The 25,079-nt window shown below is 46.5% G+C and overlaps 1 protein-coding gene across 2 annotated transcripts in view; it reads right to left on the bottom strand.

Moving 5' to 3' along the window:
- The window catches only part of LOC124795132 (protein-cysteine N-palmitoyltransferase Rasp), a 174,729-nt gene that overhangs the window by 34,971 nt on the left and 114,679 nt on the right, over positions 1-25,079 (bottom strand). For both annotated transcript variants that reach the window (XM_047259008.1, XM_047259009.1), the window contains one exon: positions 8,353-8,554. In XM_047259008.1, the coding sequence (XP_047114964.1) occupies positions 8,353-8,554 (202 nt within the window). The remainder of the gene's footprint in view (positions 1-8,352; positions 8,555-25,079) is intronic.

The raw sequence follows: 25,079 nt of genomic DNA, 5'->3' as shown, positions 1-25,079 counted from the left end.
GATATGGTTGGTATCTTTAATGTGGGAGCCTGGATTACGGGCAGTTGGTGGGAAGTGTTGCTCAATGAGGGCTGAAATCCATTCAGTGGTCGGCACAATAACCAGCTACAATGGGGCATCCAGGCTTGTTGGATTTGTGAATTTTGGGGAGCACCTAGAAGGTGGGCGTGCTGGGTACCACAGGGATGAGGAGGAAAATGGATTCAGAGCAGAGATTCTAGGAAGGTCCTAAACCTTTAAGAAGGGACTACACGCTATGTTGGTCTTCCAGGATGGGATCACTTTGGTAGATTTTGTAGGTGGGTAAGTCAGACAACTGGCAGAGGCCTCCTGCAAGGTAGTCACTGCAACTCGTCATGCCCGTCATGAAGTGTTTGTCTATAGTGAGGATGATTAGGTTAGGATCTGTTTTGAGACTGTGTATAGCTGTCCTTTCCTCTGCTGAATGGTGGGTGTTAGGAAGTTCCCTGGGGAAGGATGGTGAGCCCAAGTTGCAGGTAAGGAATTTCTGGAAGAAGACCAGGGGGCAGTTAGGTGGGAGGAGTCTCTGACAAATCCAACATGGTTACATTTGGGTGTGGGGCTGAAGTTAAGGCCTTTGGATAGGGCTCTTCTGTGAGAATGAGGTCCTTGGTGGAATGGTTAACAACAATGTTTTGAGTTTACTTGGGTTCTGGATTTTGTTGACTGATTTTTGGGACTGTTCAGTCAGCCAGTGCTAAGTGGGGGCACAGGCTTGAATATGTGTGCACATTTTCTGTGTGTCCTTGTGTACTTTACTCTAGTTAAAAAAAAGAATTATGCAAAGTTAGGAAGCTTTTCGTTTTTATATGCCTATCGATGAATCAATTCTTCCACTTTTCGGTGAGTTGTCTCCTTTTATCCTGAAGTATTTACATTTTACCATATCTTTCCTATTACATTTATACTGCCTAGTAGCTCTCTTCCTTCCTAAACCTCCTTTCTTGCTTTCTTGTAATGTACATCTACTCCGTCACTCCTGTATTCTCCATCTGTGTCTTTTCCTAAGTTTTCCTCTCACCTATGTTATGCAAACACTTGGCTGTTCTGACCAACATCATCGCGTGTTGTAACAACAACTGTACATATAATAATTTTTTCTTCTGATTTTCGATAAATGAGTGTAAGCAATGTTTTGATTTCATTTCTTTTTCTTTTCATGTCATTATGTTAAAGAAACTGTAAGCAACTTTCGATGTGAATATTAATATTTATGTCAAATTTCAAGCAATGTTATAACAAAATTGAAATGTAAGAAATGTTGAAACTATTGTAAGATGTCGAAGTTGTAATTGTGCATCTGGTCCATACATAGGCAATGTATTAGGATATGTAGAATGCAAAACCTCTGGTGAATACCCTGTCTGTAGGGGAGCGGTAAAAGGTGGATGGGAGGGCGAGCGCGGGAAAATGCACACGGGCGCTGCACGGCATAACGGGCTCAGCTGTATTAGTCGGAGTTGGGCATCGGTCTGAGAAACACGCTCTGGATCGAGGAGGCTCTCCTGGAAAACGTGATTTCATTGAGCCTCGGATGTGCCGTTTCCGACGACTATACAGCATGGCTATATTCCATAGGCACTAAATGGAAAAGGATTGCGACGCTAAGAAGAAGCGAAGTGCCGATACATCAAGAGCCATAGCTGTGATTGTACGTGTGCTGTGCGCCTCGCCATCTCCCCGCCCGGCAACCACCGCATCGACACGAACAGGTTGAAACATTTAGTACTGTATTCGTGTGGACCGGTGTTACTTTTGTCCCTGACTGTTCAATAACAACTTAACTTTTACCAGAATTGTCCTATCATTTAATTATCCTAATCACTAACCTAGACAGGGTCCTTTCCAAATGTTGTGCAATCAGAGTGTCCCAAAATGAAGATTGAAAGTTTATGTTAATAAGAATTACCTGCAGACCTATCTATGCTAGAATAATGTTTAAGGAACTTTATTGTTAATGAATATACAACTAAAGAACATAGGTCTGACAAAGTTGGAAGATAATGTTGAAATTGGTTTAGTAATGAAGTATAATTAATTTGAGACAAAAATAATGGTAGTTAAATTAGCAAGAAATAAGACAAAAAGAATAGTAATTCATATATTGGAAACCTTGAGTGCTTAATGAGTTCAGTAGTCAAAGAATTTCAATACAGTGACAATTACAGTTTCAGGGTCCCTCCCCCCCCCCCCCCCCCCCCCCTTTTCTTTTCTTTTCATTTAAATTCTGAAGTGTACTGAACTGATTTGACCAGCAAAGTTAAAGTCAATATAAAACCTAAATTTATCAGTGTTTTACCCTTCTTAAAATTGACATTGTATGTATGTTTCAAAAGTGTTATTTCTAGGGTAACCTATGCCCGATTTCAGTCGGATCAATAGACAAAACGCAGTTTATAGTAATCATTATAGTGTAATGTTGTGTATTTATAGCTTGTCCAAATTAGTACGGAAAGGGAAAATATTAGTTCAGTAGACTTTTCTGGTTCTAAAATTTACCATATAATTCAGTATTACTACGTGTTGTTATGCTTGTACGTACATCCACTTGTACAAGAAAAAAACTCACTTAATGCCTAATTAGGCTGGCGACCGTATTATTAACAATTGGTAGCATCTGCCGTGTATGTTTCTTGCCCGTCCTAACGTGTAGTTGCACTTTAGACTTGCTTGACGTATCATTGTTGTTACTGAGTGGGTGTAAGTCTGATTTTGCCTCCATTCAGGTACACGCGGTCAACTTATTTACAAAAATCCTTTCTTATAAGGTGAAGCCCGTCAACTTACCATAGTACAGGCTTTAAAGAGTTAACGTACGCCCGAGCGTAGACGTTACAGTGTGACTTTTGTGACACCTTGTAGCACTGGAAGCAGCCATTATGAATGCATTTTCTATATACTACCTGCCCACCAGGTCATATTTATTAAAATTTCCAGCAACTAACCATTACATTTCACCTGCGAATCCAACCACCCTTCCTCAAACTTTGCTCCAAGCAATATTTTATTCTTTCTTTCTTTCTTCTTTCCCGTGTGTGACAATAACTTAGGTGCAATCAAATATTTTGATGTCAGAAAACCACCATCCTATTGCTTCCTGCACAATTTATTCCAACCTTTACACTCTCCAAACTCACACTTAATTATCCAATTCCCATTACAGCCACCAAACGCTTTCACTCGTCCATTTCTCATGTCATTTCCCCTAACACCATCCCTACCCCAACAGACCCCTAATCCATTAATCTTTACCAGCTCATAAAAATTTCCGTGTTCCTCACTAAAACCCAGTCCCACATCCTGTTCCTTAAATTCTGTCTAAGCAATGGAATCCCTCCTTCCTTCAATTGCCTAATCATAAAGATCCCTATCTCTGGCTCCCACCCCTCCTTTCACAACTACCCTCATCAGTCCCTATGCATCGTGAACCTGATACTGCAGAAGCACCTCTCCATGACACAGACATCACAAATCACCTCTACTCCATTCTCAACATGCTGTTACTGTGCAATGCTTGCAACATACACCACACCTCTGAAATTGAAACCGTCTCACTCCATCACCTGAAGGAGCATTCCAGACACCACCTCTTATAATTTATCCAACCTACTCCTGCCTTGGGGCACCACTATCCATAAACACTCACCCTACTCACAGTGAACCCATTCGGCAAACCTCATTGCACCTAGACCTGTAGTTGACCTTTTCAATTTATCACATCCTCCAAAACTCCCTCCATAAAACCAAGAACTCTACCAAACCCAAAATCAGTCCTGTCCAAAGAACTTGCCTTCAGCCCCGTACCACAGTTTAACCACGTTGGAACTGTCAAAGACCTACTCTCCTCCTTCTAATCCCTACAGTGGAAACACTTCCTTGCCACCAATCCCTCCAATCAAAGCCAACCTGATCCCAACACCGAAGCTTCTCTCTCACTGTTCGTACCGCCATCCAATCGCAACCCTCCCCTTTCCCATGTTAGCACTTGCATCACCTTCCAAGAATTCCTTATCTTCAATCTGGCCTCCCCCTCCACCACCTGGTCCCTGCCTAAGAATGCTAATCTTTTAGCACAACAAAGGACAGCCATACAACCTGAAAACAGATCCTGATCTAATCATCCATCCTACAGACCACTACCACTGCCATGATGAGTCACATTGAATACCTGACAGAAGGCCTCTGCCAACTGTCTGACTCCTCCACCATCAAACTCTCTCATAGTGATCCCATCCCAGAAGTCAAGTGTAACCTCCTTCCCTCTGTAGCTAGCTACTGTGCTCCCAATGAAAGAATTTCTGCTCTTGTTGTCCAACACTTCCAACCAATTATGTAAAAACTAGCCTCCCATATCACAAACATACTAATCACTACCTTCCCCCAACTCCTCGCCATCCCCACCCCTTTACTTCTAGGATCCCTACTCTTCACTGTTGATGCCCACTCTCAACACATCAGTAGCACTCATGTCCATGGACTTGCTGCTGTCAAAAGCTACCTCCCCCAATGTCCTTCAGACTTCAAACATACCACCTCAGTTCTTGTACACTTTACCAACCTTTTCCTGACACACAACTACTGCTCCTTTGAGTGAAAGGTATATGAACAAATCTGTGTCATAGCTTTGGGCACTGGAATGGTATCATCCTATGCCAATCTGTTTATGAGTCATCTAGAACAATCCTCCTTAGCCTCTCAAAACTCTGATCCCTAATCTGCTTCAGGTTAATTGATGATATCTTCATGGTCTGGCCTCAGGGTCAACACATCCTATCCTCATTCGTTCACCAACTCAACATCATCATCTACCATTCACTTTACCTGGTCCTTCACAACATAATGTGCCACCTTCCTAGACGTTGATCACAACCTCTCTGATGGCCCCATCGACATCTCTGTTCACATTAAACCCACCAACACCATTTTGACAGCTGCCATCCCTTTCATGTCAAAATATCCCCCTAAAACAGCCCAGCCACCCTTCAACAACGTATCTGCAGTGACGAAAATTCCTGTGCTCGGCGTGCTGAAGGTCTCATGAAGCCCTTCACAGACAGGCACTATCCCCCAAACCAAGACCACAAATACAAACTGTGTTCAAAAAGAAAGGAGCCAGAGGCATAATTACAGAAACCAGTACCTGTATGTTAGACATACTGATTCTGGCTGTTGAGAAACTAGTCCAACAGTGACAAGGTGGTGAATGGCAGTCTCATAAAATTCCCAGGGCTGCTATGTTAACCAATTCTGCATGTGCAGCTAGACATCGTCATCTGAGGTGAATCATTTGCCCCTCAGAGCCTTTTTAAGGGGACCAGAAATAGCGTAATCACAGGGAGAGAGGTCCAGACTGTACGGATGGTGGCCAAGAACCTCCCATTTGAATTTCTGCAGGAGTTCTGCAACTCTGTTGACCATGTGAGGCTTTGCATTCGCATGTAGCAGAGTGACACCACGGGTGAGACTGCCTGGTCGTTTTGGTTTGATTGCTTGGCGAAGGGTGGTCAAGATTTGCGAGTAACATTGGCCATTCACTGTCGTCCCGTGCTGCAGAAGCGGGCCATCTTGGTCAAAGAAGAATGTCAGCTCCAGACTGTGCATCATCGGCTAATGACACCTGTCCTTCCCTGAAACGCTTGTACCATGCCTTGACCCTGCAAGGGACATGTAGTGTTCATCGTACACTTGTGACATTCGTCGATGAATGTCTATTTCTCCTATTCCTTCTGCTGTCAGAAAATGAACAACACCTCTTTGCTCTTCTTTTTACGCCTCTTTTTGTCGCTGTTTGTGATGCGACTGGTAGTGTTGGATGATTAAAGCCTGCTGCTGCTGCTAGCTCTGTACAGTCACATGACGTGCACGCATACCCTGAAGTGATGGGCTGTGAGTTTCCATGCTCTGCCCGGAACCACACCTCGTTACATAGCCATGATATTACCCTCCTGTGATCAGTTTGTGCATTCCAGACTACACCTTATTTCTTTTTGAACGCTCCTTATAGATTACCCGTGCTATATCCTCACACATCCCAAATCCTCCCACCACCCCAATAATCAGCCAGTATTATTCTAGACTGCAACAACTGAACCTTATCCTTTGTCAGAGGTCTGGTTATCACTCGTGCTTCTGAAGTGTGGGATGAACTACCCAAGATCATTATCCCCCCCCCTCCCCCCAAAATGGTGTGCCATCACCCACCCAACCCACCAACATCCTAGTCCATTCCTATACCACACCCACTCCCAACCTCTTGCCCTATAGATCATATCCCTGTGGCAGACTAAACTGAAATACCCGCACAATCCACCCACTGTTCATCCAGGTCGCATCATGTAGGGGCCTGCGCATATGTATGAATAAACATGAGCAAGCGCACATGCGTGCTTGTGTGTGTACACGTGTTCTCAAGCTACTCTAGGTCCAGAAAGGATTACTCTGGAAGCTAGCAATTTTATTTATTTATTTACTGATTTATTTTTATGTGCCTATCAGCACCTCAACGTTTCTGCTGTTCGGTGAGTGGTCTCCTTTAATCTGAAAGTACTTCCAGTGTGTCATAATTGTTCATTAAATGTTTATAAACATAGAACAACAAAAATCCAGTTAGGCACAGCAGTGGATGACAGTGAATATGCTTCTTCCATGTTAACAGCAGACCAAACAATTGAAGTAATCACACCCTCATCTGGGTTTCACTTCTCTGAAGGAAGTCGCAGCATATAAAAATAGAAAACAGCTTTAACTTCCTTGTATATTCATGTTCAATTTTTGGTATTGCCATACTTTTTCTGAAGATGAAGTCATAGCTTGCAATTTGTTGCAATATTAACCAACTGTTAACCAAATAACTTTGACTGGTAGTGGTCTCTGAAAAATCTGTTTTGTAACTTTGCTATCCCTTATTACATGTGTGCCTCAATACTCCCTACCTTGTCTGAAAGGTGGAAACGGAAAAAGGATGGAAAACAGGAAAGAGAACCTTAAGCTACAAAATATGCCACACTTCTCATCCAAATTTTGTATTCCAATTGTTTCTGTTTCATAGTCACTCTGTAGACGCAACTTTGCCATTATAACCACTAATTCAGTATAATTACAACTGTGTGACTAACTGAGTATTTGCTACTAGGTTATAAATCCCCAAGTCAAGTGTTCAAATCTCAGGCAGGCTTGAAGGACCCTTAGCTGAGTCGCACAGCGGAAGATGGTAATTGGTATGGGTGCATTTCAGTAATAACTCTTTTTATTAACCTTTAATGAAATTCAAAATCACTAAAGGTTTAGAGGACAAAGGTTCACACCTGAATACAACTTAGATGTCCTGGAATGATGATTGGTGGTTGCCACTAAGCTGACGAAGCGGGCACTCCCAGAGTGGCTGACATACTGATAACAGCTTTGATCCTGGGGAGGGCGTGAGACAGAACTGTCGGAGGGATAACAGCATTGTGGTCCACAGCATAGACTCAAAGGAGTGTAACTGTTGGTCCAGAGCCCAGGGTGGAACTGGCAGTCTAGGAGCTAAGCAGTAACTTAAGTACATGTCCACAGTGGAATACAGGTACTGTGCGATGTGGTCACATGAGCGTGCACATGTGAACAGATGGCCGAGACTACAGCGCTGTGTACCATGACCTGCACATCACGCGTGTGCCCCCAGATGCTGTGTCATCAGCAGAGGGCTTTGTGGTAAAAAGCTCCGTGTCTCTTCTGTTGACAATCTTCCAAGGTACAGTAGGGGCTGTATCTAGCCAATGAAGGGTATCCACAAATGTGGTGGCCGAATATGCAAGGTCCCAGCCCTGCATATACTACAGTCCTAGAATTTTCTCTCTCTGGCAATGTGAAGAGCGTCAAGCTGCATCATTGTTTAGAGTTTGTAGGTCTCCTTCTAACTGGATAGGTAAATCAGTGTGAAGGTTGGGCCATGCCTAGTAAAAAACTGTGGTCTTTAAACAATTCTAACTTTTGTGCAATGCACAGTTTCAAGTGTGTAATCATCCTGTTTTTGTTAGTATAACCCTTAGCCTACACAACCAGAATGGCTCAACATACTGTTGCTGTCACTAACAGATTCAATAAGGGACAAGAATCAGTGTAGTTTTCCACATATGCAAAGCCTTGGAAAGGGTGGAATGTTGCGGAAGAAAATTCTTGAATACAAAATAAAATTTTCTACAGAAAGTCAGTGAATAATTTATCAGATTGCACAGGTTTCGTAATACATTAATAGGTTCTGTGCACAATAGCACATACTGTGCGATAACATGTGTAGTACATGCTTGTGTTTGATACTATACAGTTACACAGAGCAATGAAAGTGCTTACCTCAAGCTTTTGATATGTTGATGAGCGAGCAACACTTCTGCATATTCCTTCCACTGTTAGTCCAATGAAATTGAGAACAGACCAAATCAGAACATAGTCATATGTGTTGTGCCACAAATATATGAAAATAAAGCATACAAATGATGCACCCAATTTCTTAATCAAGCTCGAATCGTTTCCACGGCAAGGAATGTATATGTACCTGCAGCAAAATAGAAGAAAACATGTTACATGTTTTTGAAACAATACTAACAAAAAAGTTTTGTCTATATTTTCTCTCTTCTTCCATACAATTCATGACTGATACACGACACTACCAATGCTGTTTCTTTACTTTGTAGCCAATATAAAAGACGAAAATGTTGCCTTTTCATTTTTATATCTCTTTTCTGCAGTCAAACTTATATAAGCATCACAAGATTATCTATTGTCTTTTATGATAATCCGGGAAGATGGCAGATAACCTATATTACTCGTAGAGAAGCATATATTTCTATCTGTTCAGAAATGCTTCTTATTTGAAACAACATAACTGTGCATCACTGGGAGTACAATGACATTACAGTAATTAGTTACATGTAGCACATTGTCTCACAACTATATCTCTAAGTAGCATTTATAATGCTTTTTACTTTAAACCATATCCAGCTCTTTCATTTGACTGAAGTTTTATACATATTAAGTATATTTGCGTTTATTACAATGTAATCTACAGGTGCCACACTTTCAAAATATTTCCTTAATACCATTTAACTTTTATCTCATCTTTAATTTGGTATTACTGACTACATTATTCTCTTTAAAACAATAAATTTTGCAGCATACAAATGAATTGATTTAAAATTATGGAAGAAAGTTCTAAATGTCAATTAGCCATACTGACTGAGATTACCATCACTTTTTTTTCCAGTTCAGTTGCAACAGTCAGACGGAGCTATTGACAATTTTAAGTTATACAATTCCAAAAACTAGTCAAACTCTTAGCAGAACAGTTAACGTATGTTGTAGTGGGAAATGGAGACAGTGAATGGTTTCAGATGAGCAATTTGTAATCCCTGTACATAAAAGGGCATGTCCTGACTGACTGACTGACTGACTGACTGACTCTTCATCAACCAGCCCAAATTGCTAAGGGCAAAAACTTGAAATTTGGAGGTGCGGATCTTGTAGAATTAAGAATTTCAAACCCTAAGAGAGTTAAAAATGGGATGAAATGCCTTTTAAAAAATCTAATCCTATGGAGGGTTGCGTTGGTGGGGAGGCTTGCGTGCCTCAGCGATACAGATAGCCGTACCGTAGGTGCAACCACAACGGAGGGGTATCTGTTGAGAGGCCAGACAAACGTGTGGTTCCTGAAGAGGGCAGCAGCCTTTTCAGTAGTTGCAAGGGCAACAGTCTGGATGATTGACTGATCTGGCCTTGTAACAATAACCAAAACGGCCTTGCTGTGCTGGTACTGCAAACGGCTGAAAGCAAGGGGAAACTACAGCCGTAATTTTTCCCGAGCGCATGCAGCTTTACTGTATGATTAAATGATGATGGCGTCCTCTTGGGTAAAATATTCCGGAGGTAAAATAGTCCCCCACTTGGATCTCCGGGCGGGAACTGCTCAAGAGGACGTCGTTATCAGGAGAAAGAAACCTGGCGTTCTACGGATCGGAGCGTGGAATGTCAGATCCCGTAATCGGGCAGGTAGGTTAGAAAATTTAAAAAGGGAAATGGATAGGTTGAAGTTAGATATAGTGGGAATTAGTGAAGTTCGGTGGCAGGACGAACAAGACTTCTGGTCAGGTGACTACAGGGTTATAAACACAAAATCAAATAGGGGTAATGCAGGAGTAGGTTTAATAATGAATAGGAAAATAGGAATGCGGGTAAGCTACTACAAACAGCATAGTGAACGCATTATTGTGGCCAAGATAGATACGAAGCCCACACCTACTACAGTTGTACAAGTTTATATGCCAACTAGCTCTGCAGATGACGAAGAAATTGATGAAATGTATGCTGAGGTAAAAGAAATTATTCAGATTGTGAAGGGAGACAAAAATTTAATAGTCATGGGTGACTGGAATTCGAGTGTAGGAAAAGGGAGAGAAGGAAACATAGTAGGTGAATATGGATTGGGGGACAGAAATGAAAGAGGAAGCCGCCTGGTAGAATTTTGCACAGAGCACAACATAACCATAGCTAACACTTGGTTTAAGAATCATGAAAGAAGGTTGTATACATGGAAGAACCCTGGAGATACTAAAAGGTATCAGATTAATTATATAATGGTAAGACAGAGATTTAGGAACCAGGTTTTAAATTGTAAGACATTTCCAGGGGCAGATGTGGACTCTGACCACAATCTATTGGTTATGACCTGTAGATTAAAACTGAAGAAACTGCAAAAAGGTGGGAATTTAAGAAGATGGGACCTGAATAAACTGAAAGAACCAGAGGTTGTACAGAGTTTCAGGGAGAGCATAAGGGAGCAATTGACAGAAATGGGGGAAGGAAATACAGTAGAAGAAGAATGGGTAGCTTTGAGGGATGAAGTAGCGAAGGCAGCAGAGGATAAAGTAGGTAAAAAGACGAGGGCTAGTAGAAATCCTTGGGTAACAGAAGAAATATTGAATTTAATTGATGAAAGGAGAAAATATAAAAATGCAGTAAATGAAGCAGGCAAAAAGGAATACAAACGTCTCAAAAATGAGATCGACAAGAAGTGCAAAATGGCTAAGCAGGGATGGCTAGAGGACAAATGTAAGGATGTAGAGGCCTATCTCACTAGGGGTAAGATAGATACTGCCTACAGAAAAATTAAAGAGACCTTTGGAGATGAGAGAACGATTTGTATGAATATCAAGAGCTCAGATGGAAACCCAGTTCTAAGCAAAGAAGGGAAAGCAGAAAGGTGGAAGGAGTATATAGAGGGTCTATACAAGGGCGATGTACTTGAGGACAGTTTTATGGAAATGGAAGAGGATGTAGATGAAGATGAAATGGGAGACATGATACTGCGTGAAGAGTTTGACAGAGCACTAAAAAACCTAAGTCGAAAAAGGCCCCCGGAGTAGACAACATTCAATTGGAATTACTGACGGCCCTGGGAGAGCCAGTCCTGACAAAACTCTACGATCTGGTGAGCAAGATGTATGAAACATGTGAAATATCCTCAGACTTCAAGAAGAATATAATAATTCTAATCCCACAGAAAGCAGAAACAGCTGCAAAATACTAACACGAATTCTTTACAGACGAATGGAAAAACTAGTAGAAGCCAACCTCGGGGAAGATCAGTTTGGATTCCGTAGAAACACTGGAACACGGGAGACAATACTTACCTTACAACTTATCTTAGAAGAAAGATTAAGGATAGGCAAACCTACGTTTCTAGCATTTGTAGACTTAGAGAAAGCTTTTGACAATGTTGACTGGAATACTCTCTTTCAAATTCTGAAGGTGGCAGGGGTAAAATACAGGGAGCGAAAGGCTATTTACAATTTATACAGAAACCAGATGGCAGTTATAAGAGTCGAGGGACATGAAAGGGAAGCAGTGGTTGGGAAGGGAATAAGACAGGGTTGTAGCCTCTCCCCGATGTTGTTCAATCTGTATATTGAGCAAGCAGTAAAGGAAACAAAAGAAAAATTCGGCATAGGTATTAAAATTAATGGAGGAGAAATAAAAACTTTGAGGTTTGCCGATGACATTGTAATTCTGTCAGAGACAGCAAAGGACTTGGAAGAGCAGTTGAATGGAATGGACAGTGTCTTGAAAGGAGGATATAAGATGAACATCAACAAAAGCAAAACAAGGATAATGGAATGTAGTCCAATTAAGTCGGGTGATGCTGAGGGAATTAGATTAGGAAGTGAGACACTTAAAGTAGTAAAGGAGTTTTGCTATTTGGGGAGCAAAATAACTGATGATGGTCGAAGTAGAGAGGATATAAAATGTAGACTGGCAATAGCAAGGAAAGCGTTTCTGAAGAAGAGAAATTTGTTAACATTGAGTATAGATTTAAGTGTCAGGAAGTCATTTCTGAAAGTATTTGTATGGAGTGTGGCCATGTATGGAAGTGAAACATCGACGATAAATAGTTTGGACAAGAAGAGAATAGAAGCTTTCGAAATGTGGTGCTACAGATGAATGCTAAAGATTAGATGGGTAGATCACATAACTAATGAGGAAGTATTGAATAGGTTTGGGGAGAAGAGAAGTTTGTGGCACAACTTGACCAGAAGAAGGGATCGGTTGGTAGGACATGTTCTGAGGCATCAAGGGATCACCAATTTAGTATTGGAGGGCAGTGTGGAGGGTAAAAATCACAGAGGGAGACCAAGAGATGAATACACTAAGCAGATTCAGAAGGATGTAGGTTGCAGTAGGTACTGGGAGATGAAAAAGCTTGCACAGGATAGAGTAGCATGGAGAGCTGCATCAAGCCAGTCTCAGGACTGAAGACCACAACAACAACAACAAATAGAGGGAGAGGGGGGGGGGGGGGATGAAACAGTGGTTGAAAGCTTTTCTTGAAAGTATATCCTTATTAAAGAACTACTAAAGTATTTTTCAAGCTACACTTATGAATTTTCATATTTGACTTCTCAGTAACAAATAAAAAAAGTATGTTTTTGAAAACTGAACCCCGAAGGGGGGTGAAACAGGGGATGAGATTTTTTACGAAAATATTTTATTATGAAAGCATTTTTAAAGCTAAGTCCATGAAAATTTAAATTTGGATTCTCAGTTAGAAATAAAAAAGTATGTGATTCACTGTTTTTGGAAATCAAACCCCTATGGGGGTGAAATGAGGGATGAAAGTTTTTATGAAAGTATTTCATTATAAAAGCATTTTAAAGCCAAATCTTTGAAAATTGGTGTTTGCCTTTTTGGTCAGAGATGAAAAAATATGTTTCACTGTTCTTGGAAAAGTAACCCCGAGTGGGGTTATACTGATTCACTGACTCATCATCACACAACACAAAACACTAAGAATAGAAACTTGAAGTTTGGAGAGTGAATGGATCTTATACTGTAGCCATTATTTACGAAAGGATTATCCGAATTTCACTCCTAAGGGAATGAAATAGAGGATGAAAGGCTTTTTGAAATTATGTTGCTATTAAGGGAATTTTGAAGTTAGAACAACGAAAACTGGTATTTGGTTTCTCAGTCAGAAAAAAAAATGTGTGGTTTCAGCATTTTTGGAATTTCAAACACTAAGGGGTAAAATATTGGGTGAAAGTTTTTTTGAAAATAAATTATTACTGTAGAGCTACTAAATCAATTTAAGGAGACGTCTATGACAACTGATATTTGAATTCTCAGTTACAAATAAAACAAATTTGATGTTTCAGTATTCCTGGGAACTCAACCCCTAAGGGAGCGCAATAGGAAATTAAAATTTTTAAGAAATCTTTTGTTACACTAAAAAAATTAAAGTTAAATTTATGAAAATTAGTGTTTCACTTCTCAGTTAGATATAAGGGAATATTCGTTAAATGATGAAAGTTGCTATGGAAAAATCTCCACAAGAATGCGAAAGGCATGATTAAAAAGAACTTTAGACTCCAGCTTGCTCTTTAGTCAAAAGTACATGCGAAAAAAACCATGGTTATATGGCTTTAATCAGCATGGAAAGGTTGGAAGGTGTTGCAATTAGTGAACAACATAAAACTTCAATTAAATAAAAAGAAATTCTCTGCAGGCCATACAGAACATGCGAGCAAAGCACAACTAGTGCTAAGTTACTTATAAATAAAAGAAGCCCCAGTAAAATTATAGAAGTCACACGTGTAACTTAGTCATACAAATAAATGTAAATAATTTATAGGAATTTAATTTCAGTTTCAAATGTACCCTCTCTGATTTCAACACTGAAGTTGTTCTCACAACATTACATGTTCTCACAACATTTAAAAAAAATGTATAAACATTTTTGAGGGGGTAGGGGGCCAGAGGCTGGACGGAGCCGGAGGGCTGGACGAGGCCAGAGGGGGGACGACGCCGGAGGGGGGGGACGAGGCCGGAGGGGGGACGAGGCCGGAGGGGGGACGAGGCCGGAGGGGGGACGAGGCCGGAGGGGGGGACGAGGCCGGAGGGGGGACGAGGCCGGAGGGGGGACGAGGCCGGAGGGGGGACGAGGCCGGAGGGGGGACGAGGGCCGGAGGGGGGACGAGGCCGGAGGGGGGACGAGGCCGGAGGGGGGACGAGGCCGGAGGGGGGACGAGGCCGGAGGGGGACGAGGCCGGAGGGGGGGACGAGGCCGGAGGGGGGACGAGGCCGGAGGGGGGACGAGGCCGGAGGGGGGGACGAGGCCGGAGGGGGGGACGAGGCCGGAGGGGGGACGAGGCCGGAGGGGGGACGAGGCCGGAGGGGGGACGAGGCCGGAGGGGGGAGGAAGGAGGAGGAGAAAGGAGGGGCAGAGAGAGAGAGAGGAGGAGGAGAAAGGAGGGGCAGAGAGAGAGAGAGAGGAGGAGGAGAAAGGAGGGGCAGAGAGAGAGAGAGAGAGAGAGAGAGAGAGAGAGAGAGAGAGAGAGAGGGAGAGAGAGAGGGAGAGAGAGAGGGAGAGAGAGAGGGAGAGGGAGAGAGAGAGAGAGAGGGAGGGAGGGAGGGGGCAGAGAGAGAGAGAGAGAGAGGGAGGGAGGGGGGCAGAGAGAGAGAGAGAGAGAGAGAGAGAGAGAGGGAGGGAGGGAGGGGGCAGAGAGAGAGAGAGAGAGAGAGAGAGAGAGGAGAGAGAGAGAGAGAGAGAGAGAGAGAGGGGGGGGGGGCAGAGAGAGAGAGAGAGAGAGAGAGAGAGAGGGGGGGGAGGAGGGGGCAGAGAGAGAGAGAGGGGGGGAGGAGGGGGCAGAGAGAGAGAGAGAGAGGGAGGAGGGGGCAGAGAGAGAGAGAGAGGGAGGAGGGGGCAGAGAGAGAGAGAGAGGGAGGAGGGGGCAGAGAGAGAGAGAGAGGGAGGAGGGGGCAGAGAGAGAGAGAGAGAGAGAGAGAGAGAGAGGAGAGAGAGAGAGAGAGAGAGAGAGAGGGGGGCAGAGAGAGAGAGAGAGAGAGAGAGAGAGAGGAGGGGGCAGAGAGAGAGGGGGGCAAAGAGAGAGAGGGAGGCAAAGAGAGAGAGGGGGGCAAAGAAAGCGAGAGGGGGGGGCAAAGAAAGCGAGAGAGGGGGCAAAGAAAGAGAGAGAGGGGGGGGCAAAGAAAGAGAGAGAGGGGGGGGCAAAGAAAGAGAGAGAGGGGGGGTCAAAGAAAGAGAGAGAGGGGGGGCAAAGAGAGAGAGAGAGAGAGGGGGGGCAAAGAGAGAGAGAGAGAGGGGGGGCAAAGAGAGAGAGAGAGAGGGGGGGCAAAGAGAGAGAGAGAGGGGGGGGCAAAGAGAGAGAGGGGGGGGCAAAGAGAGAGAGGGGGGGCAAAGAGAGAGAGGGGGGGGCAAAGAGAGAGGGGGGGCAAAGAGAGAGAGGGGGGGCAAAGAGAGAGGGGGGGCAAAGAGAGAGAGGGGGGGGCAAAGAGAGAGGGGGGGCAAAGAGAGAGGGGGGGCAAAGAGAGAGGGGGGGGGCAAAAGAGAGAGGGGGGGCAAAGAGAGAGGGGGGGGGCAAAGAGAGAGAGAGAGGGGGGGGGCAAAGAGAGAGAGAGGGGGGGCAAAGAGAGAGAGGGGGGGGCCAAAGAGTGAGAGAGACAGGGGGGCAGAGACAGAGAGGAGGAGGCGGGGCAGAGAGAGAGTGAGAGAGAGAGAGAGAGAGAGAGAGAGAGAGAGAGAGAGAGAGGCGGGGCAGAGAGAGAGAGAGAGAGAGAGAGAGAGAGAGAGAGAGAGAGAGAGAGAGAGAGAGAGAGGAGGTGGGGCAGAGAGGTGGTTTTAGGGCACACAACTACAATGGTCATTAGCGCCCAGACTACGTTAGGAATGCACCGAGAGGCGCTAGTTTAAAACAGCAACTAAAAGGGAAAACACGATAAAAGACAGATTGACAGGCCTAGGATTAAACACACAGAATAATCAAATATCCTTAGACAGGTTTGTCAAGTTGATAAAACAAAAAACGCAAGCAGCTGCTCCTGGGTCATCCGCTAAAATGGCATCTAGAGTACATGGCAGGCCAAGATCAAGACGCAGTGTATTAAAATCCGGACCTGGACGTTAAAATGTGGCGGGGACCGTCAGCAATTGCTCATAGGAACAGAACGGCACCGGCCGCAGCCGTTCAGGCAGACGGCGATGGCTGAACCGGCAGTGTCCAATTCATAACCCGGGCCAAAACAACTTCCTCCTGCCGAGAAGGGCCGTGAGGAGGACGTCCAAGCCGAGGGAAGAGGTTTCAAGGCCCGAAGCTTGTTTGTCCATAAGTGCAGCCCAATCGGCATGCCACAGCGATAAAATGCGCCGACAAATGACCCTGCTACAATCTGATGAAGGGACACAACAAGAAGCTGTCTGAGGCTGGAGGACCACAGCCTTGGCCGCGGCAATCTGCAGCTTCGTTCCCAGGGATACCATCGTCGTCCACCAGCTGCTGAAGAGAGCGTTGGATCCGGTGCACGAAAGGGTGAACCAGATACGGGTCACTGAGGCTCCGGATGGCGCTCAGGAATCGGAGCAGATGACATAAGCAGAATGTCGGTGGCCGCAGATGTAATAACAGCCTGGTAGAGGGGCAAAGAGCTCAGCTGTGAAGACCGAACAATGGCCATGGAGCCCGGTACTTGAAACTTTGTGCCCCGACAATAAAAGAACACCCAACCCCGTCTTTGGTCTTAGAGCCATCTGTATAAATGAAGGTCATATTAATGAACTTCGAACGAAGTTCGACAAAACGGGAGTGGTATACCGAACCGGGGGTAACCTCCCTTGGGAGCGAGCTGAGGTCAAGGTGAACGCGAACCTGAGCCCTGGAGCCAAGGTGGCCGTGTGGCTCTTGCCCACTCTAAAGGTTGCAGGGAGTGGAAAAATCAAGGTGTTGAAGAAGGCAACGAAAGCGAACTCCAGGGGGTAGCAGGGCAGAGACATACAACCCATATTGACGGTCGAGTGAGTCGTCAAAAAAGGAACGATAAGACGGGTGGTCGGGCATTGACAGTAGCCGACAGGCATACCGACAAAGCAGTATATTGCGCCGGTAGGTGAGTGGCAATTCACCGGCTTCAGCATGAAGACTCTCGATGGGACTAGTATAAAACGCTCCGATCACAAGACGTAAACCCCGATGTTGTATGGAGTTGAGGCGTCGTAAGATGGACGGCCGTGCAGAGGGAGTATACGAAGCTCCCATAATCCAGCTTGGAGCGGACGATTGACCGATATAGGCGAAGTAGGACGGTTCGATCCGCTCCCCACGACATACCACTGAGAACACGGAGGACATTTAGAGAACGGGTACAACGGGCAGCCAAATATGACATGTGGAGACCAGCCTGAGTTTCCTATCAAATGTAAGACCTAAAAATTTTGTTGTCTCCACAAATGGGAGAGCAACAGGACCGAGTCATAAGGACGGTGGGAGAAACTCTTTGTAGTGCCAGGAAGTTAATACAGACCGTCTTCTCGGCAGGAAAACGGAAGACACTGGCGACACTCCCAGGAGTAAAGACGGTCAAGAGAACGCTGAAGACAATGCTCCAGGAAACATGTACGCTGCGCGCTGCAATAGATGGTAAAATCGTCCACGAAAAGGGAGCCTGATACAGCAGCTGGGAGGCAATCCATTATTGGATTGATCGCTATGGCGAAGAGAGCGACGCTCAAAACTGAGCCCCTGTGGCACCCCATTCTCCTGGCGAAAGGTGTCTGACAGGACAGAACCCACACGTACCCTGAACTGTCGATCCATTAAAAAGGAACGAATAAACAGAGGGAGGCGACCGCGAAGGCCCCTTGTATGCATGGTGCGGAGAATGCCCGCCCCTCCAACAGGTGTCCGTAAGCCTTCTCCAAATCAAAGAACACAGCCGCGGTCGGGGCGCTTCCGCAAGAAGTTATTCATAATGAAGGTCGACAAGGTAACCAGATGGTCAACAGCAGAGCGGCGCCTACGAAATCCACATTGTACATTGGTAAGTAGCCGTCGAGATTCGAGCAGCCAAACCAAACGAGAGTTAACCATTCGCTCCATCACCTTGCAGGCACAGCTGGTAAGCAAGATGGGTCGATAACTGGAAGGCAAGTGCTTGTCCTTCCCTGGCTTACGAATCGGTACGACAACAGACTTGCGCCAGCATGCGGGGAACATGTCCCTCAACCAGATGCAATTATAAGTACGAAGAAGGAAACCTTTATCCGCAGGAGAAAGGTTCTTCAGCATCCTGAATATGTATAGAATCAGGCCCTGGAGCAGAGGGACCGTGACCGGGCAAGTGCATTTTCGAGTTCCCGCAATGGTGAATGGGGCATTATAACTTTCACGATTCGAGGAGCGGAAGTTAGGTGGCCTAGCCTCCTCTGCCTGTTTTCGGGGGAGGAAGGCAGGGTGGTAATGAGCGGGAGCTCGAAACCTCTGCGAAAAAGCGGCCGAAGGCATTGGAGACATCCTCAGGGGCCACAAGATGCCATTCGCGACCATCAAGCCAGAAACTGGTGAGTGGACCTTAGTGCCAGATAGCCGGTGCAGGCTACCCCAGACAACAGAAGAAGGAGTAAAACTGTTGAAGGTGCTTGTGAAAGCAGCCCAGCTGGCCTTCTTGCTTTCTTTAATAATACAACAACACTGCGCACGTAATCTTTTATAATTGATACAATTCGCCACTGTAGGGTGGCATTTAAAGGTGCGTAAAGCACATCGACGAGCACGTAAAGTGTCTCTACATGCTGCGGTCCACAAGGGGACCTGTACGCGATGTGGAGAAGAAGTAGTGTGAGGGATGGAATATTCAGCAGCAGTGAGAATGACGTCCGTGTGGTGTGTGACCTGACTATCACAGCTTGTGAAGGTTTGATCCTGAAAGGTCGCCCTGGAAGAGAAGAGCCCCCAGTCTGCTTTGGAGATGTTCCAACTAGTTGAGCACGGAGAGGGGGTATGATGCAGGAGATGGATAACACACGGGGAAGTGGGTCGCTCGAATATGTATCAGAAAGTGCATACCACTCAAACCGGCGTGCAAGTTGGGTAGTACATATAGAGAGGTCTAAATGGGAATAGGTGTGAGATGTGTCCGAAAGAAAAGTAGGGGCGCCAGTGTTGAGGCAGACAAGATTGAGCTGGTTGAAAAAGGGTCTGCTAACAGGGAGCCCCTCGGGCAGGATGCTGGAGAGCCCCAAAGAGGATGGTGGGCATTGAAGTCTCCAGTTAACAAAAATGGTGCAGGGAGCTGAGCAACAATTTGTATCATGTCTGCCCTGGTAACGGCAGACGACGATGGAGTGTAAACGGTACAAATGGAAATGTAGAAGTGGGGAGAGTAATTCGGATGGCAACTGCCTGCAGGCCAGTGCGCAATGTGATGGGATCGTAGTAAATATCACGGAGATACTTAAAGGCTATGAGGTGTAGTGTGCAAATGCAATTTGATCGCATGGGCGTAGCTTCATTTCCTGGAGGGCTACGACGAGAGGACGGTGCAAGCGGAGCAGCAACTTTAAATCCTCTCGGTTGGAGCGAATGCTGCGAATATTCCAGTGAATAAGTGCCATCGTGAGAAGAAAAAGAAAAAGAAGATGCAAGAAGGGGTCACCTCGAAGGCCTCTGAGGGCCTGGCTTCGAGCGAGCACTGCCGCCGCTATCAGTAGGCGGACAGTCATCGTCCATTGGTTCTATACGTTCATCGGCCATCTTGTTAAGATGGCTGGGAGGGGGAGCTTCCTCTGCTGGTGAACGGCCAGATGTTCGGCTACCAGCAGTGCGGCCAGGGCGAAACGGATGACGGCCTGGGGCGGCAACTGCTGGGTGGCACAGGAGAAGAAATGCGCCGTGGCGGAGAAGGAGAAACTGTGCTTCCTATGAGCCTTCTTGGAAGGTCGTTTAGTGGAAGTATTGGTCGATGGCTGGGAGTTCGAGGTACGTAGGAAGTCTGCACGGGACGGTTCCTTCTTGAAGGCCCATGCATCTGACTTCCTGGGTCTTCGTCTTGGCAGAAGCTGATGAAAGTGCTTGTGTCTGAGGGGTGACAGGAGGAAGAGGAGACGTCGACTGGGCGATCTTAGCACTGGCCGAACGGACGACCAATAGTGCTGAAGGTCAGATCGCATGTCTGCGTCACCACCTCCCTGGTAGTCCAAGGAGAGGCGAGGACAGAACTGTATTTCCCCGCTGGGAGCAGCGTGGGCTTCCTACTAGCAAATAGCTTGCGAGCAGCCGAGGTGGACACTTTCTCTTTGACCTGAATTTCCTGTGTAGAGTGTTCTTCCTTGTAGATGGGACAGTCGCGGGAGGACGCTGCATGGCCACCCTGACAGTTCACACAACGAGAGACGGATGTGGACAGTCACCCTCATGGGCATCCCTGCCACAAGTGACACATTTAGTCGCATTGGAACAAGACTGGCGAGTGTGATTAAAATGCTGACACTGGTAGCAGCGCGTAGGTGTCGGGACATAGGGGCGAACGGAAATAACCTCGTAGCCCGCTTTGATGTGCGACGGAAGCTGAACACTATCAAAGGTCAGAAAAGTGTCTGGGTCGGTACAAGGTCATTGTTGACCTTTTTCATGACCCTATGGACAGCCGTCACGCCCTGCTCAGCGAGGAAAGACTGAATCTCCTCATCAGTCAATCCGTCGAGTTGGTTGGTTGTTTTGGGGAAGGAGACCAGACAGCGAGGTCATCGGTATCATCGGATTAGGGAAGGACGGGGAAGGAAGTCGGCCGTGCCCTTTGAAAGGAACCATCCTGGCATTTGCCTGGGGCGATTTAGGGAAATCACGGAAAACCTAAATCAGGATGGCCGGACGCGGATTGAACCGTCGTCCTCCCGAATGCGAGTCCAGTGTCTAACCACTGCGCCACCTCGCTCGGTAATCCGTCGAGTGATCTAGTATATACCACACCACGAGACGAATTCAAAGTGCGTTGAGCCTCCACCCGGACAGGGAACGTGTACAGGAGTGTGGCCCGAAGCAGTTTTTGTGCCTGAAAGGTGCTCTCAGTTTCTAATAACAAGGTACCGTTACGCAACCTGGTACAAGACTTGACAGATCCAGTATGCATCTACGCCCATCTGGCTGGAACGAAAGGGTTGACAGAGGAAAAAATCCTTTCCGTCCTCGAGATCGAGAAACTACGAGGAACTGTGAGCAGGTGGTAGTACTTTTGTCACTGGTGGCTGGTCAAGTTTCCGTTTGTGGGCATAAGTCGAGAGAGAAGGAAGAAGAGAAATCATCCATTGCGGAGGAATCCCCCATGATTGCCAGCGTCTCCGATGGCGCGCTCCTTCCTTGTGGGGGACCCTCTCAGAGGGTGAATGTTTACACTTCAAGTCACACTCCCGAGAAACAGACGGAGGGACCAATCGGCATGGTAAGAAGGTATCAGCTCAGGCAATCACCCTCCCTGGGCCTGGCCTATACCAGGGGGTACGTGCGTGCCTTACTTGTCTACCCAGGGTGGGGAATTACGCGTTACCCCGTCACCGGCGACGCGTGCGAATGCATGGGTCGGCCTTCAGGCGCGCACGGGGAGGAAGGAAGAAAAGGAAAAAGAAGAGAGAGAGGGAGAGAGAGGACAGACTGTCTCAAACACCGAGGCGGAGACCAGAGAAGGCAAGGAGAAGGCAAGGACAGAGTAAGTAAGACAGTGAGATGGGGAAGAACAAAGAAAGGAATCAACCAAAAGAAGGAAGAAACCAGAAGAAGTGAAAAAGAAAATGACCGCAAATATAGGTCGTGGGAACCGTCCGTCTCCGGACGCAGGCACTAACTACCCCCATGAGGGGGAGGGACTCCTTTTAGTCGTCTCTTACGACAGGCAGGAATACCTTGGGCCGATTCTAACCCCCGGACCTGCAGGGGGGGGGGGGGGAGGTAGAGAGAGAGAGAGAGAGAGAGAGAGAGAGAGAGAGAGAGTAGGGGGGACACAAGAGAGAGAGAGAGAGGATGGGGGACACCAGAGAGAGAGAGAGAGAGAGAGAGAGAGAGAGAGAGAGGAGAGAGAGGAGGGGGACACCAGAGAGAGAGAGAGAGAGAGAGAGAAGAGAGAGAGAGAGGAGGGGGGGACACCAGAGAGAGAGAGGAGGGGGGGACACCAGAGAGAGAGAGAGAGAGAGAGAGGGGGGGGAGAGAGAGAGAGAGAGAGGAGAGAGAGAGAGAGAGAGGAGGGGGGACACAGAGAGAGAGAGAGAGAGAGAGAGAGAGAGAGAGAGAGAGAGAGGAGGGGGGACACCAGAGAGAGAGAGAGAGAGAGAGAGGAGAGAGAGAGAGAGAGAGAGGATGGGGGACACCAGAGAGAGAGAGAGAGGATGAGGGGGACACCAGAGAGAGAGAGAGGATGGGGGGACACCAGAGAGAGAGAGAGGGAGGGGGGACACCAGAGAGAGAGAGAGAGAGAGAGAGAGAGAGAGAGAGAGAGAGAGAGAGGAGGGGGGACACCAGAGAGAGAGAGAGAGAGGAGGGGGGACACCAGAGAGAGAGAGAGGATGGGGGGACACCAGAAGAGAGAGAGAGAGAGAGAGAGAGAGAGAGAGAGAGGAGGGGGGGACACCAGAGAGAGAGAGAGAGAGAGAGAGAGAGAGGATGGCGGGGGACACCAGAGTGAGAGAGAGAGAGAGAGAGAGAGGAGGGGGGGACACCAGAGAGAGAGAGAGAGAGGGAGAGAGAGAGGAGGGGACACACACAGAGAGAGAGAGAGAGAGAGAGAGGACAGGACACACACACACACCACACACACACACACACACACAGAGAGGAGAGAGAGAGAGAGAGAGAGAGAGAGAGAGAGGAGGGGGGGACACCAGAGAGAGAGAGAGAGAGAGAGAGGATGGGGGGACACCAGAGAGAGAGAGAGAGAGAGAGAGAGGACAGACACACACACACACACACACACACACACACACACACACACAGAGAGAGAGAGAGAGAGAGAGAGAGAGGAGAGAGAGAGAGGAGGGGGGGGACACCAGAGAGAGAGAGAGGATGGGGGGGACACCAGAGAGAGAGAGAGAGAGAGAGAGAGAGAGAGAGGATGGGGGGGACACCAGAGAGAGAGAGAGGAGGGGGGACTCCAGAGAGAAAGAGAGGAGGGGGGACACCAGAGAGAGAGAGAGAGAGAGAGAGAGGAGGGGGACACCAGAGAGAGAGAGAGGAGGGGGGACACCAGAGAGAGAGAGAGGAGGGGGGGACACCAGAGAGAAGTGAGAGGAGAGAGAGAGAGAGAGAGATGAGAGAGAGAGAGAGGAGGGGGGGACACCAGAGATAGGAGAGGGACGGGGGGGGACACCAGAGAGAGAGAGAGAGAGAGAGAGAGGAGAGATAGAGGAGGGACACACATACACACACACACACACAGAGAGAGAGAGAGGAGAGAGAGAGAGAGAGAGAGAGAGAGAGAGAGAGAGAGATAGGAGGGGGGGGGGGCAATGCTGCCCCAGAAGGCATACATAAATAAATTCTTTCAAAGACGTATTACAAACAGGTAGTAACTAGTCTTATGGCCATTGCCATGAAATGTCACTTAGCCTTATGTTGAAGAAGGGTGGGGGGCAGACTTCCTCAAGAGTACAGCTCTTGTATCAAAGTCTCTGGTGTTTCAGCCTAATGTTTCTTGGCAATGTGGTACACCATTTTATCGAATATCTTTCTCTACATATCTTTACTACACATCGATGCATCAGGAATCAAAGGTTTAGTATTATGGTTTTGATAGTGTTTTAGACAGTTTTTTTTCTGCCATTGGCTATTCTATCCACTGCAGGAATACGCTTGCAATTGTCTCGCCAGAATGCATAAGAGTACGGTAACAAAAGTATCACCATCTAGCACAAGTTTCACAGCTCATTAGAGGAAAAAGAGTTGCGAATTATACCCTGTGTACAAATATGTCCCGTTACTTTGGTTTTCTTTGCCTGCTGACTGGGGTTGGTTGATTGGTTGGTTGGTTTGTTTAAAAGAGGGGGGGGGGCGGGGGGAAGGGGACTAAACTACAAGGTCATCGGTCCCTTGTTCTGAAGGAAACAATGCACCAGGGTGAGAGTAAGACAATGAGACTTACAACACAAAACAGAATGAAAGGAAAAACCTCAACCAAGACTGAAGGGCAACAAACACTTAAATGGACAAAAGGGGATAAAAAAAAATGCATGGAAGACACTAGAAACAGCTAGAAGAGGTTAAAAAAGAAATCAGGTTACCATGGCTGGCTAACCATGAGGAGAAGCCAGCTACTTTGCAACATATTAAAACCTTCACCCTGAAAGCACTAGGGTGGAGGACACACAGGGACAAAGGACATGTGCTAAAATGTAGAGCAACAGATAAAACTCACCCTCATGAATAAAACGTAAAACTAAAGCTGCTGTTGAGGCATTGTCGCACAACACCCAAGGTAGGTGTCCTGAGAAAGTTAAAAGTCTGCCGCAGAGCGGCTAAAAGTGGGCAGTCCCAAGAAGAGATGGACGACCATCATTTTGTGAGCCACAGCGACCACCCGAAGTGGGTCCTTGCGACGGAGGAGGGTAATCATGCGTCAGCCACGTATGGCCCAATGCGGAGCCGACAGAGAACCACAAGAGTCCCCAAGAGAGGCACGCATGGAGGTCTTCCTCACACATTCGTTAGTTTCCTTAATGGCACGCATTTTGTAGTGCATACTGAAGTTATGCCATTCCTTCTCCC

Source organism: Schistocerca piceifrons, chromosome 4 (genome assembly GCF_021461385.2).
Source record: "Schistocerca piceifrons isolate TAMUIC-IGC-003096 chromosome 4, iqSchPice1.1, whole genome shotgun sequence".
Taxonomy (NCBI): Eukaryota; Metazoa; Arthropoda; class Insecta; order Orthoptera; family Acrididae; genus Schistocerca; species Schistocerca piceifrons.
The sequence above is the reverse complement of the archived record's forward strand: the minus strand, read 5'-3'. Positions and strand labels throughout refer to the sequence as shown.